This window comes from Chenopodium album, chromosome 3 (genome assembly GCF_948465745.1).
Source record: "Chenopodium album chromosome 3, dcCheAlbu1.1, whole genome shotgun sequence".
Classification (NCBI taxonomy): Eukaryota; Viridiplantae; Streptophyta; class Magnoliopsida; order Caryophyllales; family Amaranthaceae; genus Chenopodium; species Chenopodium album.
In genome coordinates, this window is record NC_137836.1 from 60111656 (window position 1) to 60124475 (window position 12820).

At 30.1% G+C, this 12820-nt stretch overlaps 1 protein-coding gene across 1 annotated transcript; it reads right to left on the reverse strand.

Annotated features, from left to right (window-relative positions):
* Window positions 1–6924: 6924 nt before the first annotated feature.
* Window positions 6925–12424, reverse strand: LOC145614326 (DUF21 domain-containing protein At4g14240-like). The gene is made up of 13 exons (XM_081669367.1): window positions 11944–12424; window positions 10820–10896; window positions 10656–10739; window positions 10441–10554; window positions 10028–10111; window positions 9844–9915; window positions 9652–9719; window positions 9310–9397; window positions 9128–9201; window positions 8678–9047; window positions 8378–8424; window positions 8228–8306; window positions 6925–7654 (listed from the first exon to the last, which is right to left on the reverse strand). Exons 1-13 carry the CDS (start codon window positions 12179–12181, stop codon window positions 7592–7594), a joined length of 1458 nt encoding a protein of 485 aa, XP_081525493.1. The 5' UTR covers window positions 12182–12424; the 3' UTR covers window positions 6925–7591.
* Window positions 12425–12820: the final 396 nt, after the last annotated feature.

Consider the following 12820-nt stretch of genomic DNA (forward strand, 5'->3'; position numbering starts at 1 on the left):
ATCCAATATGTTGTATATCTTCTCATATGTAGTAAAATATCACTCATTGATATGATCTTCGATCCTCCTAAACTGAAATTGCATCTTCAAGTCTTCACGCTAACATGTGAAGTGTCTTCATTTCACCATACATGTGTTTATCTATAATATCAATATTTCAAATCTCTGTTTAACAGTTGATTTAAAGGTTAAGCTTATGCAATTATGATTTCTTCTGGAAGTCGTTATTGATGATCATTACTTGATCAAACATTCATTAATAATAATTTGATGACAAAACTTGATATTATTAATGTCGTTTTTAAATCTCATATGAATTATATAATATAAAACATGTAATTATATACGCTAATCATGGTTCTTCTGGACCATAAGAAAACATTCTCACGCGTATGTATTCCAATGATATTCTTTAGACGTTTCATAATTGACACGATAGGTCTCTTGCAAATACAAATAGTAAATCTCATTGACTCTCATATACTCAAACTTCAGGTTGAGATGTCACTGATGTAGTTACATAGACTTTTCAAGAGTTTGATAGTACGTAATTGCATTATTCAAGAGATAAACTTTGTAGGGCTGGATATTTAAATACGTCGTATATAAGTTCTTCAGGAACTCTTTTTACATGATTCATAACGTGCAATTAAATAAGTGTCATCAATAATTTCATTACAATTATAAGCCCATTGTAATATAAATATCTCTTTCTAATTTTTCATTAAAGTTGTAAATATGCCTTACTATACTTTGAATGAACATTCACACACCACAGCCATTGTAAGAAATTAATCCATGCAATATGAGATATATAAAACATGATAACATATTAAACAAATTATACAATGAGTAATGCATCTAACTTCCTACATATGCAATAAACCATTAACCTATGACTCACATGCACATGAATATAAGACTCAAAATGATGCAAGACATTGTACAGTGTGGATTTAAAAATCCATAATTCATTAGACTTCGAGTCCATGATAAACTTATGATCATTATTATTATGTCAACATCAAAATGTACATATATTTCAGATCCCTTACTCATTAGTCCATTCCATTATGTATATGCATATGCATATTATTCATCGGTTCCATTATGTATCGGTATCATAAAAAAATTTTAACTTACATTCCGCATGTTATTTTACTATGATATCTGAATACATTTCTCAATGGTACCATCACAACTTTTCTTACATCATAGGCCATCTATTATAATAATTCAGATATCTATACCACTTTTAGGGTATTTCATACACTATGGTATTTATATACTATTACACTATTAGTGTCAACTGCACTATCTTGCCAAATATCATATCTATTAGACATATCTTTATTTATTTATTTTATTTTTTTTGAAACCGATCATACAACCTACACGTCAGGTGTAGTGATTCAAGTATAATTGGCAAGATTCTATCTCAATGTATACACATAATTAATATGACCAAAATGTATCTTCAACGCTATGCAACATGACTCATAACTGAATACAAATCAAATCATAAATGTGCAACATATCTTGATAATATATATATACAAAAGTTGGCATATAACTTTTCAAACTACCATTATAGGGATCATATTTATTATTTATCTATTTTAATTAATTTTTCCAACTTTTGCTAATTCGTTCTTCTCCCCCTAAGTTGGTAAAATATCTCATTTATAGGGGCATTTTATTATATACCAACTTTGTAGACAAATTTGTATTAATAAAATCACTTCATTAGGAGGATCACAATCAAAATTTATTTCTCAGAAGATTTGTATTAAACAAGTTTCATCTCTTCTGGAGAACAACTTCAATGAAGAATCATTTCTTCGTTAATTTTACATTGCAGGTGTATTTATTATATATTACCCTTTTCATAATATCTTCTGGAAAACAATGTCAGTGGGGAGACATGTGTTGTGCAGTTGTACGTTTTCCATTCTTTTCCAATTTCTTATGTGCTGACATATAATAGCCCCAATCAAAAGAATTGTTATACAAGCATAGATCACTTGCTTGTAATTCTACTAGGTGGTGATCTTCTGGATCTTTAAAGCCTTAAATAATGTATTTGGTGAGCTTCTGGTTCTCTAATAGTTTACAATAATATATACGTTATCTTAGTGAACTTCTGGTCACCCATTACTCGTTTTTATAACCCATTAACTCTTAAAATTTTCATCAATACAAATTAGTATGAATCACAATCCAAATATATATAGCTCAATCTCAATGTTATGTCTTGCCATTCAATTCATTTTATACATCTAACATTGAGAGAGCGTCAGCACAGTATTAAACGAAACTTCAGGTTTCCATAACGGGTAATTATTAAATCCGGATGACCTAATTTAATTATCACATCTAGTCACTTCTCTAAATTTGAACTTTGGTCAGTTTCTAACACTAGTGATTACTTTATTAAACTTACTTTAAGCATGACCATGAAATATGATATGATATTATAACACCAACATGTGTTTCTTTATACATTTTGGCAAGACAATCAATTAATATTTTATTCAATAATTACTCATACTCTACTGGAGTTTAAACTATAAACTTGATACATGTTAATCTTGTTGGATATTTCATACTCTTCTGGAGTCTTTTATATAATCATGAAACATTTGAAATTTACTAAAAGTGATTTCTTCTAGAAATATAATGAGATTTACCTTTTCCTCAAATTTGTCATTGTCAATAGTGACTCCTTTCCTTTTCAAAGATACTTAATTATCTTTAAAATCTATTGATTCATCACGCTTCACGCATGCTATAGGTTCATCAACAATTTATGTTCTACTTTTAGGACATCAATTTTAAAGTAGAGCATTTACAACTAGTATATGATAAATGTCATTTGTTTATATCCATCTTCAGGATGGTATCATTTCAAAATATTTAATTAAGATGTGGCCCACTTCTATTAAATAAATCGTTGATATATAAGTTATTGTATGTATCAAACTGACCATCAATATATTTTATTATTTATATGCAAGGATTACATATATACAATCTCCCCCTAATCCTTGCATATGGGGGTATGGCCGGAATGAATCAATCCAACAACCTTTAAAATCCTTGAAACTTTTAAGCCATAAATTCTTTTGGCAATGTCATGTATCAAGTAATGTGTTCCTTTAGCAAAAACATGCTTGTATAAAATTATACTTATAGAACATTTATCATGTTACTCATGCCCAATTACATTCATCTTGAAAAAAATGAAACCTCTTATATTTATGGGCATAATAAACATTATTTCTTGGTCCAATAGTTAATATGTAATCATCTTTGCAATTCTAATTAAGCTTTTCAATGATTTGTAATTACGAAAACATAATGAAAATATGCTTCCTTTTAATCATATGAACTCTCATTCACTTATGGAGTGAGTAAATATAGTAATTTATGTAGCTTCAATACTCACTTAGAGTTCAATACCTAAAATACATTCAAAACCTCGCATTAGTATCACGGATGCTTTTTAGCAACATACTTTATTAAAAACTAATAGAATTTTCTAGGTCATATATGTATCTTTATATCATTTTTAGGGTTTTTAAACCTTTATAAATTTAAGGAACTTCAGGTCCATATATATGAGTAAATATTTCATGTTCAATTTATTCATTATTCTTATAATATCAATATGTGATATCATACATAAATAATTGATAAAACAAACCAAATACATAGTACAATGTATGATTTATCAGGTATGTAAGGTAATTATCAAAGAGCCATCAAGTGAGTTCCAAGAATATATGTGAAACATATACTTCATTTGTAAGACTGTACGAGCATCGATGGCATTGATTCAAAGTGAACAAAACAATATATAATTACAACAATCTGCAGGGCACAAAAAATAATAGACTTGTAGTTGTATTTTTATTGTACTTGTTTAGTCTAATATGAATTGTCGGGAGGAATTATTATTCAAAATATTCATGCTAATTGTATATAAATCAATAATAAAATAAAATAGTATAGTATATGCGTACCTTTAATTACAATTCGGCTCGACCAGATCTCTAAATTTTTATTATTATTATTTTTTTTATGACTTTTGATCGCCACACTAAACAAATTTCTTCACCTTGTATACTTAGTTAGCAATAACAATCCATTATAATAATAATAATACAACCAATCTATAAAACTCTGTCGAATGCACTTCCACTTTCAGATTCCACATCAAATTTCCATTGTGGATATCAATGCTTTATAATTGACCTTTTCTTATTAATATAGGATAAAAATTAATCATGATCTACAGAAAATATATAAATTGCAAGAGGATAATATCATATTATTTCCATATCTTGTGCGGCTTCATTAATCAATAGGGCAAATATAAGGGATGGAGCAGCAACTTAATTTCCTTCGTCAATTGAAGCGGCAAATAATATGAAGTTAGAATAGATTTAATTTCCTTCGTCAATATAGTCGAATTACAACAAAGATCTACTGCAAGAACTCCTTGGTGACAATTAACATGGCCGCATATTTACGGTCAACCGTGGTTTAGTTCTAATCTTAATTGATTGTGTTAGAGCTTTGGTGATCAATAATTAATTAACAATTCATTACAAATTCATATACTACGTAAAAGATTCATGCTATTGAAATATTTTGCAAATCAAATCAAACGATATATAACTTCACATAATTGTATCCATGATGCTAAACATGTGATAATAGTATAATACTCATTTAAAACGAACCTGATTCTCATAGTAGATTAACATAATTCAATCGGGTAGAGTCTGGTGCTGATAACGTGTTGTGAAACAAGGAGAAACTTGACAGAGAATTAATAGTATTCTACTTCTATTTCACATGATGGAGGTATATATATATACTAGTTTTGTGCCCGTGCGATGTCTGGGTTGTTTATTCAATTTAAAGATAAAATTTTTAATCTATATGTCAAATTTTAAAGTATACAATTGATACAAAATTAGTTTATTGATGTGCTTTTGTGACGATTTACTATCTAGTAGGCATATAAGACTAATACTAATATTGGTGGAAATCTTTGATTTAATATTTAAAAAAATAAACAAATAATAAATTAAATAAGATAAATGTTCAAAGCCCGTTGGGTTGACCCGAACCCAAAACTTTGGGGAAGGGTTGAACATTTCTTAACTCGTAACCTAAAGTGACTCAATCCGAGATGACTCATGATTCAACCCTAATTGACAGGTCTATGTAGTAATAAAATTCTATTAGTTGTGAAGTATATTATTTAACCGATTAGTATATATTATAAATAGATGTTTTACACTTTAAACTAATTACTTCGCTCCAAAAAAAATATTATGTCATAAAATTTTAATTTATATGGTAATTTTTAAGAATTATAATCTAATAATTTTTTTGAATAAAATTATAATTCAATTTGTATCTCTGAAATATTGTGAAATTGAGATACTGATGCAAGTTCTTCTTTTCTGAATTAGATAGATTCATATCGGAAAGAGGTTGACAATAAGTTCTTTCAAAATGGACTATTTGTCCCTCTGTTAGAGGTGTTCCAGAAATGTCTACGATCAAGTAAATAGTTCTACGAAATAATAGATCGGATCGAATTGGAAAATCGTTAGGTATAAATATGTTAGATACCTGTGACTCGATTGGTGAAATAATATCTCTCTCCAAAAAAGCATGTTTTTTCATGTTTTTTTTTACTTTAAATTTTATCCTAAAATTCTATATTTTTTTTTATCTTATGAAGCTTATTTAAATCGCTCCAACGTGACGCGACACTTGGCGAAAAGTTAGAACGCCAAGTGTCGCGACGTCGTGACCTGCTGGCTAGAAGCTTAGCTTTATATATTAGTTACTAGTTTTGTGGCCGTGCGATGCTCGGGTTGTTAATTGAATTTAAAGATAAATTTTTAATCTATATGTCAAATTTTAAAATATACCATTGATACAAAATTAGTTTAGTGATGTGCTTTTGTAACGATTTGCTATCTAGTAGGCATGTAATGACTAATACTAATATTGGTGGTAATATTCGATTTAATACATTAAAAAAATAAACAAATATTAATTTAAATGTTCAAAGCCCGTTGGGTTGACCCGAACCCAAAACTTTGGGCAAGGGTTGAACATTTCTTGACTCGTAACCTAAAGTAACCCAACCCGAGATGACTCATGACTCAACCCTAATTGACAGGTCTATGTAGTAATTAAATTCTATTAGTTGTAAATTATATTATTTTAACTGATTAATATATATTATAAATACATGTTTTACACTTTAAACTAATTCTTTCGCTCCAAAAAAAATTATGACATAAAAAATTAAATTTATATGATAGTTTTTGAGAATTATAATCTAATAATTTTTTTTGAATAAAATTATAAATCAATTTGTATATCTGAAATATTGGTCTTTTATCGAAAATAAATTTCTAAACTTAAAATTTTATTCTAATTTTTTTTTTTAATCTTATGAAATCTATTTAAATCGCTACAATGTAGCGCGACACTTGGCGAAAAGTTGGAACGCCAAGTGTCGCAACATCGTGACCTGACTAAAAGTTTAGCTTTATATATATATATATATATATATATATATATATATATATATATATATATATATATATATATATATATATATATATATATATATATATATATATTACAACAATTGATAGTGTTTGCTTGGAGAATAATAACCCTAAAATCTAAAAAGTTCTGGAATGATACAAGGGTATAATGGACATCCACAAATATATTTCATAACAGTCAATTATATTATTGTATTAAGTTCATTTCAAAAAAATAAAAATAAATAAATAATAATAATAAAAAAAAATTATTGCATTAAATCTTTAATATTCTACTCTGTACTCTCCTTGTTAAAATTCTCCCAATTTGAATAATTATTGTCTCAAAAAAAAAAAAAAAGCATGCATTTTGATAGATATATAAATATTATGATAATGTAAAGTCAATAATCCATGACCATCATAAGTTCAGTACGAATATTCTTAGAATATATCATGTACAAACAGTACAAAAAGCTAGTAAGTAACTAAGTAGTGTAAAATAATGTAAAAGTCAGCATCACTGATGCATTTTATTATGCACATATGGCCTATAATTCAAATTATCTGCAGCAAATCCACCTAATTGGCCATTTTTTTAGTAAAAAAAACATAGATTCGCTATCTAAGTGGTTGTCTTAACAATAACATCACGACGTAAATGGTGTATAGTGTGGTGTAATAGGGGGTCTATTAGATCCGTGTACGTTTCCTCCCCAAAAAAAAAAAACCTATCAGTGCAGTCTTCTCCAGATTGGTCTGACTGCAAGTCCACTGACATATCACGTAACAGATACTGTTCTACCTATAACAACTCAAAAGTCAAAACACAGTATCATCTAGCTCCTATAGTATAGAAAAAGATCAACTTTACTCTGCTCAGGCTAATTCTCGTGGGACTGTGTTACTAAGTATTAGCTACAGACTGGATCAAGGAATACACAAATAAAAATTCACAGGTCCCAAGATTAGCTCTTGTCTCTCAGCGGAAACTTATCTAGGCATCATTTGCTGCGGGTGTTTTGCTCGGACTTCTTTGCAGCTTGGACGTGCTTGTTTTGCTCTCCCTAAGCATAGATTAGCAGAAAAGGGGTATTTAGCAAGTACATTAAGATCATCAAGCCACTTATTTTAAAAATGAAGGCCTGCAACTCAAAGCAGTAAACATGCTATTTCAGGAATTAAAAAAAAAAAAAAAGTAAGGCGAAGTTAATCATAAGCACACAGTGTAGACAAGAGCTCAGCAACTTAAACCATATAAAAAGCAAGTTAAACTGGGAATGCTACATGTGAATGCTGGAAAAACATCATCCCCTTATTAGCTGGAAAAAGTTGGATATAGATTCCAAAATGACCACGAACCAGAACACTTAGATTCTGAAATACTTAAAGATGTTATATAAAATGTATGTAGTTAAAAAAAAAAAAACTGTAAATATCTGGTGTAGTCTGACTAATGACCTTAATGACACATGCAATAAGCACATAATTTTCGTGTGGAGGATGGACCCTAACATTACTAGGATTCTAGTAACCTCAATTCTTCTCAAGACTACCTTTAGCATTCATAGAGAGGATCACCTTTAATTAAGCCACAAAAATCATATAATCATAATGTGAACTAAGAAACTGTCACTCACCACCTTTTGACCGATTAGCTTACGACCTGATGGAGTTCTTACAGCAGATGAAGCTGCTGCCGCCGCCGCCACTCGTATTCTGCAGGTAACATAATTTCTCAGTAATAATGAAATAACAAACATTGTTCAACATAGCTGTATGATTTTTACCTTTTATGCACATCAATATACACATCTGTCTCATCAACAATCTCTTCCTGCACAAGCAATAGTGCAATTTGATAAATCAGGCTTAAAATGAAAACTAAAAATATCTTTTATGTTGTTCACTAAATGATGGAAACAATTATGGGGATCCAATTCTTAATCCTCAAACTTACTAGAAATGGAAGGTGAAACAAAAAAAAAAAAAAAAAAAATTGTAGTGGACCGACTTCAAAAACGGAATGTAATAATAAGGTTAAAGGTTCATAAAACCATACTTCAACATGATAAGTCAAGCCTCCCTACCTGTAAAAGTTCCTCAAAGACATCTTCCAGGGTAATAATGCCAATTACATCACCATCTTCAGCATCTTCAGAATAATCAAGAGAGCCATAAGATGTATCATCATTTTGGCTAGCAGTTTGATTATTCTTCTTTCCTGCCTTTGGATACTGACCGATATCAAGAACAACACTATCCGATTTTCGGTCAGTTTTAGGAAGCAAAGGGGCTGATAATTCAGGAATCACTGTGCCTGCACTTTTTGTTTCAAAGCATTCTTTGTTGCTGACTTGCTCTTTGCATTTTCTTTTGACCTTCACAACAGCAGCCATATGGCTGCTTCCCTTTTGAAATTCATTTAGGATATCATACAGTGGCATATCTCCTGGAACCCTGAAATATTTAAAGTCTGACAATCACTAGCATGAAACCCAAAAACTCAGAAAAAGTAATGAAACATGCCGTGTGCTCACCGAGGAATTCTGCGAATAGAAACTGCACTGACTGGGGTTTCTGTTTCAGGTCGTACTGTAAGTAGGCTCTTTACCTAAACGACCATGAATGTAAGAAAAGAGAACAAGGTTTACAAATATGAATTACTTCTTATATGCAAATTTTTTCTTGCAGGAGTTTTAATTGGAGTTTTCTCACCCACCAGCAACAATCCAATAACATTTCTTGGGTTCCCAGTATATACAGGAACACGACTGTGTCCACGTGCAAGTATTTTCCCCATAGCTTCCCTGTGTTGTAACAAATAAGAAAATATTTTTGAATAATTATCTTTCATTTGATCATTTTAAGACTCTAAACAAAATTGATTATAAGCATCAATTCTTCTTTAGGACTTTTCCAAGAAAATTAAACATTAATTATCCCCTGAAAAACAGACAACAAAAAGATGTGTATCCCTTGATCTTCAGATACAAACCAGAAGAAATTTTCCAAACAAAATGTTGATGATTAAGCTATTAGTTAACTTTAGTAATGAACTAACCAATCAAGTTTGGCGTTTACATCCAAGGAAAATGTTGATTCTATGGGTGTCATCGCCTCTTCAGCTGTCTGTAGAAAATTATATGCAGTCAAAGAAGTTATGAGAATTATTAAGAAGTTATGAGAATTATCAAGAAGTTATGCAAATATGAAATCATAGAAGCCATGACATTCCTTTGAGTACTAACAATACCTTCTCTGTTAAATCCAGTGCTCCACTGATTATTGTTGTCTCATCATGTGTAAGTTCTCCACCCTTACCCTCCTAAATAAGATAAAGGGAGAAAGCAGGACGTTAGACATAACAAAAGTGTTTTGCAGGCAAACCATTCATAAGAATCCTTTATTCCTTGTTAAAAATAATATATCATTTTTACCTCCATACTATGTATAGAGACAAGGGCTTTTAATTGAGCTCGCCTAAATAGTGCAGTATGATGTCCAAGCAATGCATCCAGGACCTGTCACATCACCATACGCAACTAATGTTAATGACATTACTGAAAATTTCTGTAGTGTTGATTTAAATATGATTCACTTCTCAGAAATCGTACAAATATTCAATACAACAGTGTTCCAAGAAAGATGTTCCATCTTTTGATAGGCTTTTTGACCACAATAGAAATGGTTTGAGAAGAATGTGTACTAAAGTTGCTTGTTTTAACATTAGAGAACCTATATATCAACCCTAAAAATTGGGATTATTCTCAGTTAAACGTGAAATTGTGTTAAGAAAACCGAGTAAAGTGGTTTTATTAGAATCAATTTTCCTAAAAATACGTAAATTTACCTTTGAAATAGGATAAGCTATGGGATAACAAATTATCATAAGTACACGCACAAGCCAAATGAAATTTGCACCAACAGCAAGTCCATATTTTGTGCAAATGGCTTGCGGAATAACCTGACACATCAAAACATGGAGAATGATTAGTAATGCAACAGAAAAATATGTAAAAGCAATAAGTCAGTTGATAAAAGGGGAAAAATGTGAAAATGACAGACCTCTCCAAAAGCTAGAACAAAGGTAACAGACAGCACAACAGCTACAAAAGGATGGAAAATCTTATCCAAGTAAATGGGCAGTGCCTGCAACGAAACATATACAAGAGCAGAACAATGTAAAGTCCGCTATATGACACCAGGGAAAGTTGCTAGTATTCACTTACTTCCATCGCACAAGCATTACATAAAAGCAAGGTCACAAGAAGTTGATGCTGCTTCTGGACAACTGGTAGAATAACAGCTGGAATGTAGGGAAAGATAAAATGGATATCAAAATATAATTACCAAGATCAGAGGCAGAACATTCAATATTTTACAAAAATAAAGAAGCTACTTTGTATATCCCATCAAAACTTCAAAAGTCCATCACATCTATGAAATGCAAGTAAAGATGCTAACAGCTACAATGTTGGTAACAATAACTGAAATCAGATAAAAAAATAATACAATCAAACCATAGTCTTGGCTTTATAATCGAGTATCATTATAAATTTTTGATGTTACATTGGATCATTAGCTTCAATTAATCAACATATTCATATGCCAACGCCAAGCCATTAACATAAGTCCATAACACCACTTTAAAATATGTACTAAATCACTGATAAGCAATAATCCATCCAAAAATATATCCAAAATGGAAAGAACTGACTACAATCTCACAGAAAAAACTAATAATGACCACTACTATTGGCAGAAATTACAGATTTTCAGAAGCAACTATATAATATATATCTACTAAATTTGGACCAATCACTTCAAATCATCCAAAGTAAGCAAGTAAACAGTTAAGCATATAACAATGTCATATAATGATTACTTGCATGTAAACATGATCAGTGTCAACTCTAGACAACCAACATAAGATACTAACATTACCATTAAGACTTTTAATATACATTCAAAATCAACACCAAAATTTGCATTTGACCATAACATATTGAGCTTTCTTGATAGTAACCAGAAAAAAATGTGAAATTTTCACTTATGTCAGTCAATAATTAGTAATCAAAACAAGCCTCAAAAATTATAAATTGGCGCATTAATCAACCCTTAAATTTCAAAACTAGTATAAATTCATAATGTGAGAATAAAACTATATAAATTTAGTTAATTAAAACAAACCCAAATAAACCCACAATTTCATAATGTTCAATAACAATCAAAAGAATAAATTAATTGACACAAACCCAGATAAACCCACAATTCATTTGCTGATTTGACCTCCAATATATATAAATTAAGCCAAAATACCAAACAGAAAATATTATAAGCCCAGAAAATAAACCTGCTTGTTTCTTCTCAGTCAAAGAACCACTTCTCTGAAGAATTTCAAGCTCAACAAGGCCAAGAGACATCAAACCAAGAGTAAGACCAGACATAATCCCAGCAAATATTACAAGAAAACATGAAATACCGGCATACAAAAACCATTCAAAAGTCCCAAATTCATAATCTTCGGCTTCAATTATAATATTTTGCATTGATAACAATGATGTTCCTGCAATTGCTAAACTCTTCAACATAATTTTTGTTTCACTCGTTTTTACGCCTTGTTTTTCAGTAGCTCTACTATTGAAGACAAAACTGAAGACCCCCAAATTTAATCTATTTGAATAGTGGGTGTTGAATTTTTAGGTGAGTTTGACATCAGCTAATTACATGGTAGTAGTATTAAAAAAAATTAACTATTTTGGGAGTTTCGGCAATCGGCATGTTAAATGCAATTGCATTGAAAAGAGAGTGATGGAGAAAACGTTCGGTTACCGTAAGGGCCTGAACCCTGAATTGTGTGGGTCTAGGAGACCATTAGAGTACTAAACTGGCAAACTATGTTGGTTTTGGTTTGGTCCAAACTCGGGTAGTGATGTAGAGTGGTAAAAAATAGACTTGATATATGAGAACAACATTAAAATCGAATTTAAACCGTACTTGTTTATATTTTTAATATATATATTTTTTTTGTTTTGTTATATATGTATATTTTATGTGTTAAAATTTATTATATATTTAGTTAAAATTCTTGATATCAAAAGATAATATTTTATATTTAATTAATTTTAATTGAAAAATTTAATTCACTAATTTTGCTTATATGTCATTTAAATTATTTTAATATAAAAGAAATTAATAATCTCATACTCCCTCCGTTTTTTTAAAATGCA

What these genes read in the sequence shown, in the direction of transcription:
- LOC145614326 (XM_081669367.1), bottom strand. Translation starts at nt 12,181, where the DNA reads ATGTTGAAGAGTTTAGCAATTGCAGGAACATCATTGTTATCAATGCAA. An exon ending in TCTTTGAGGAACTTTTACAG is followed by an intron (nt 8,425 to 8,677) that starts GTAGGGAGGCTT and finishes TTGCTTGTGCAG; the next exon opens with GAAGAGATTGTTGATGAGAC. An exon ending in TATATTGATGTGCATAAAAG is followed by an intron (nt 8,307 to 8,377) that starts GTAAAAATCATA and finishes TGTTACCTGCAG; the next exon opens with AATACGAGTGGCGGCGGCGG.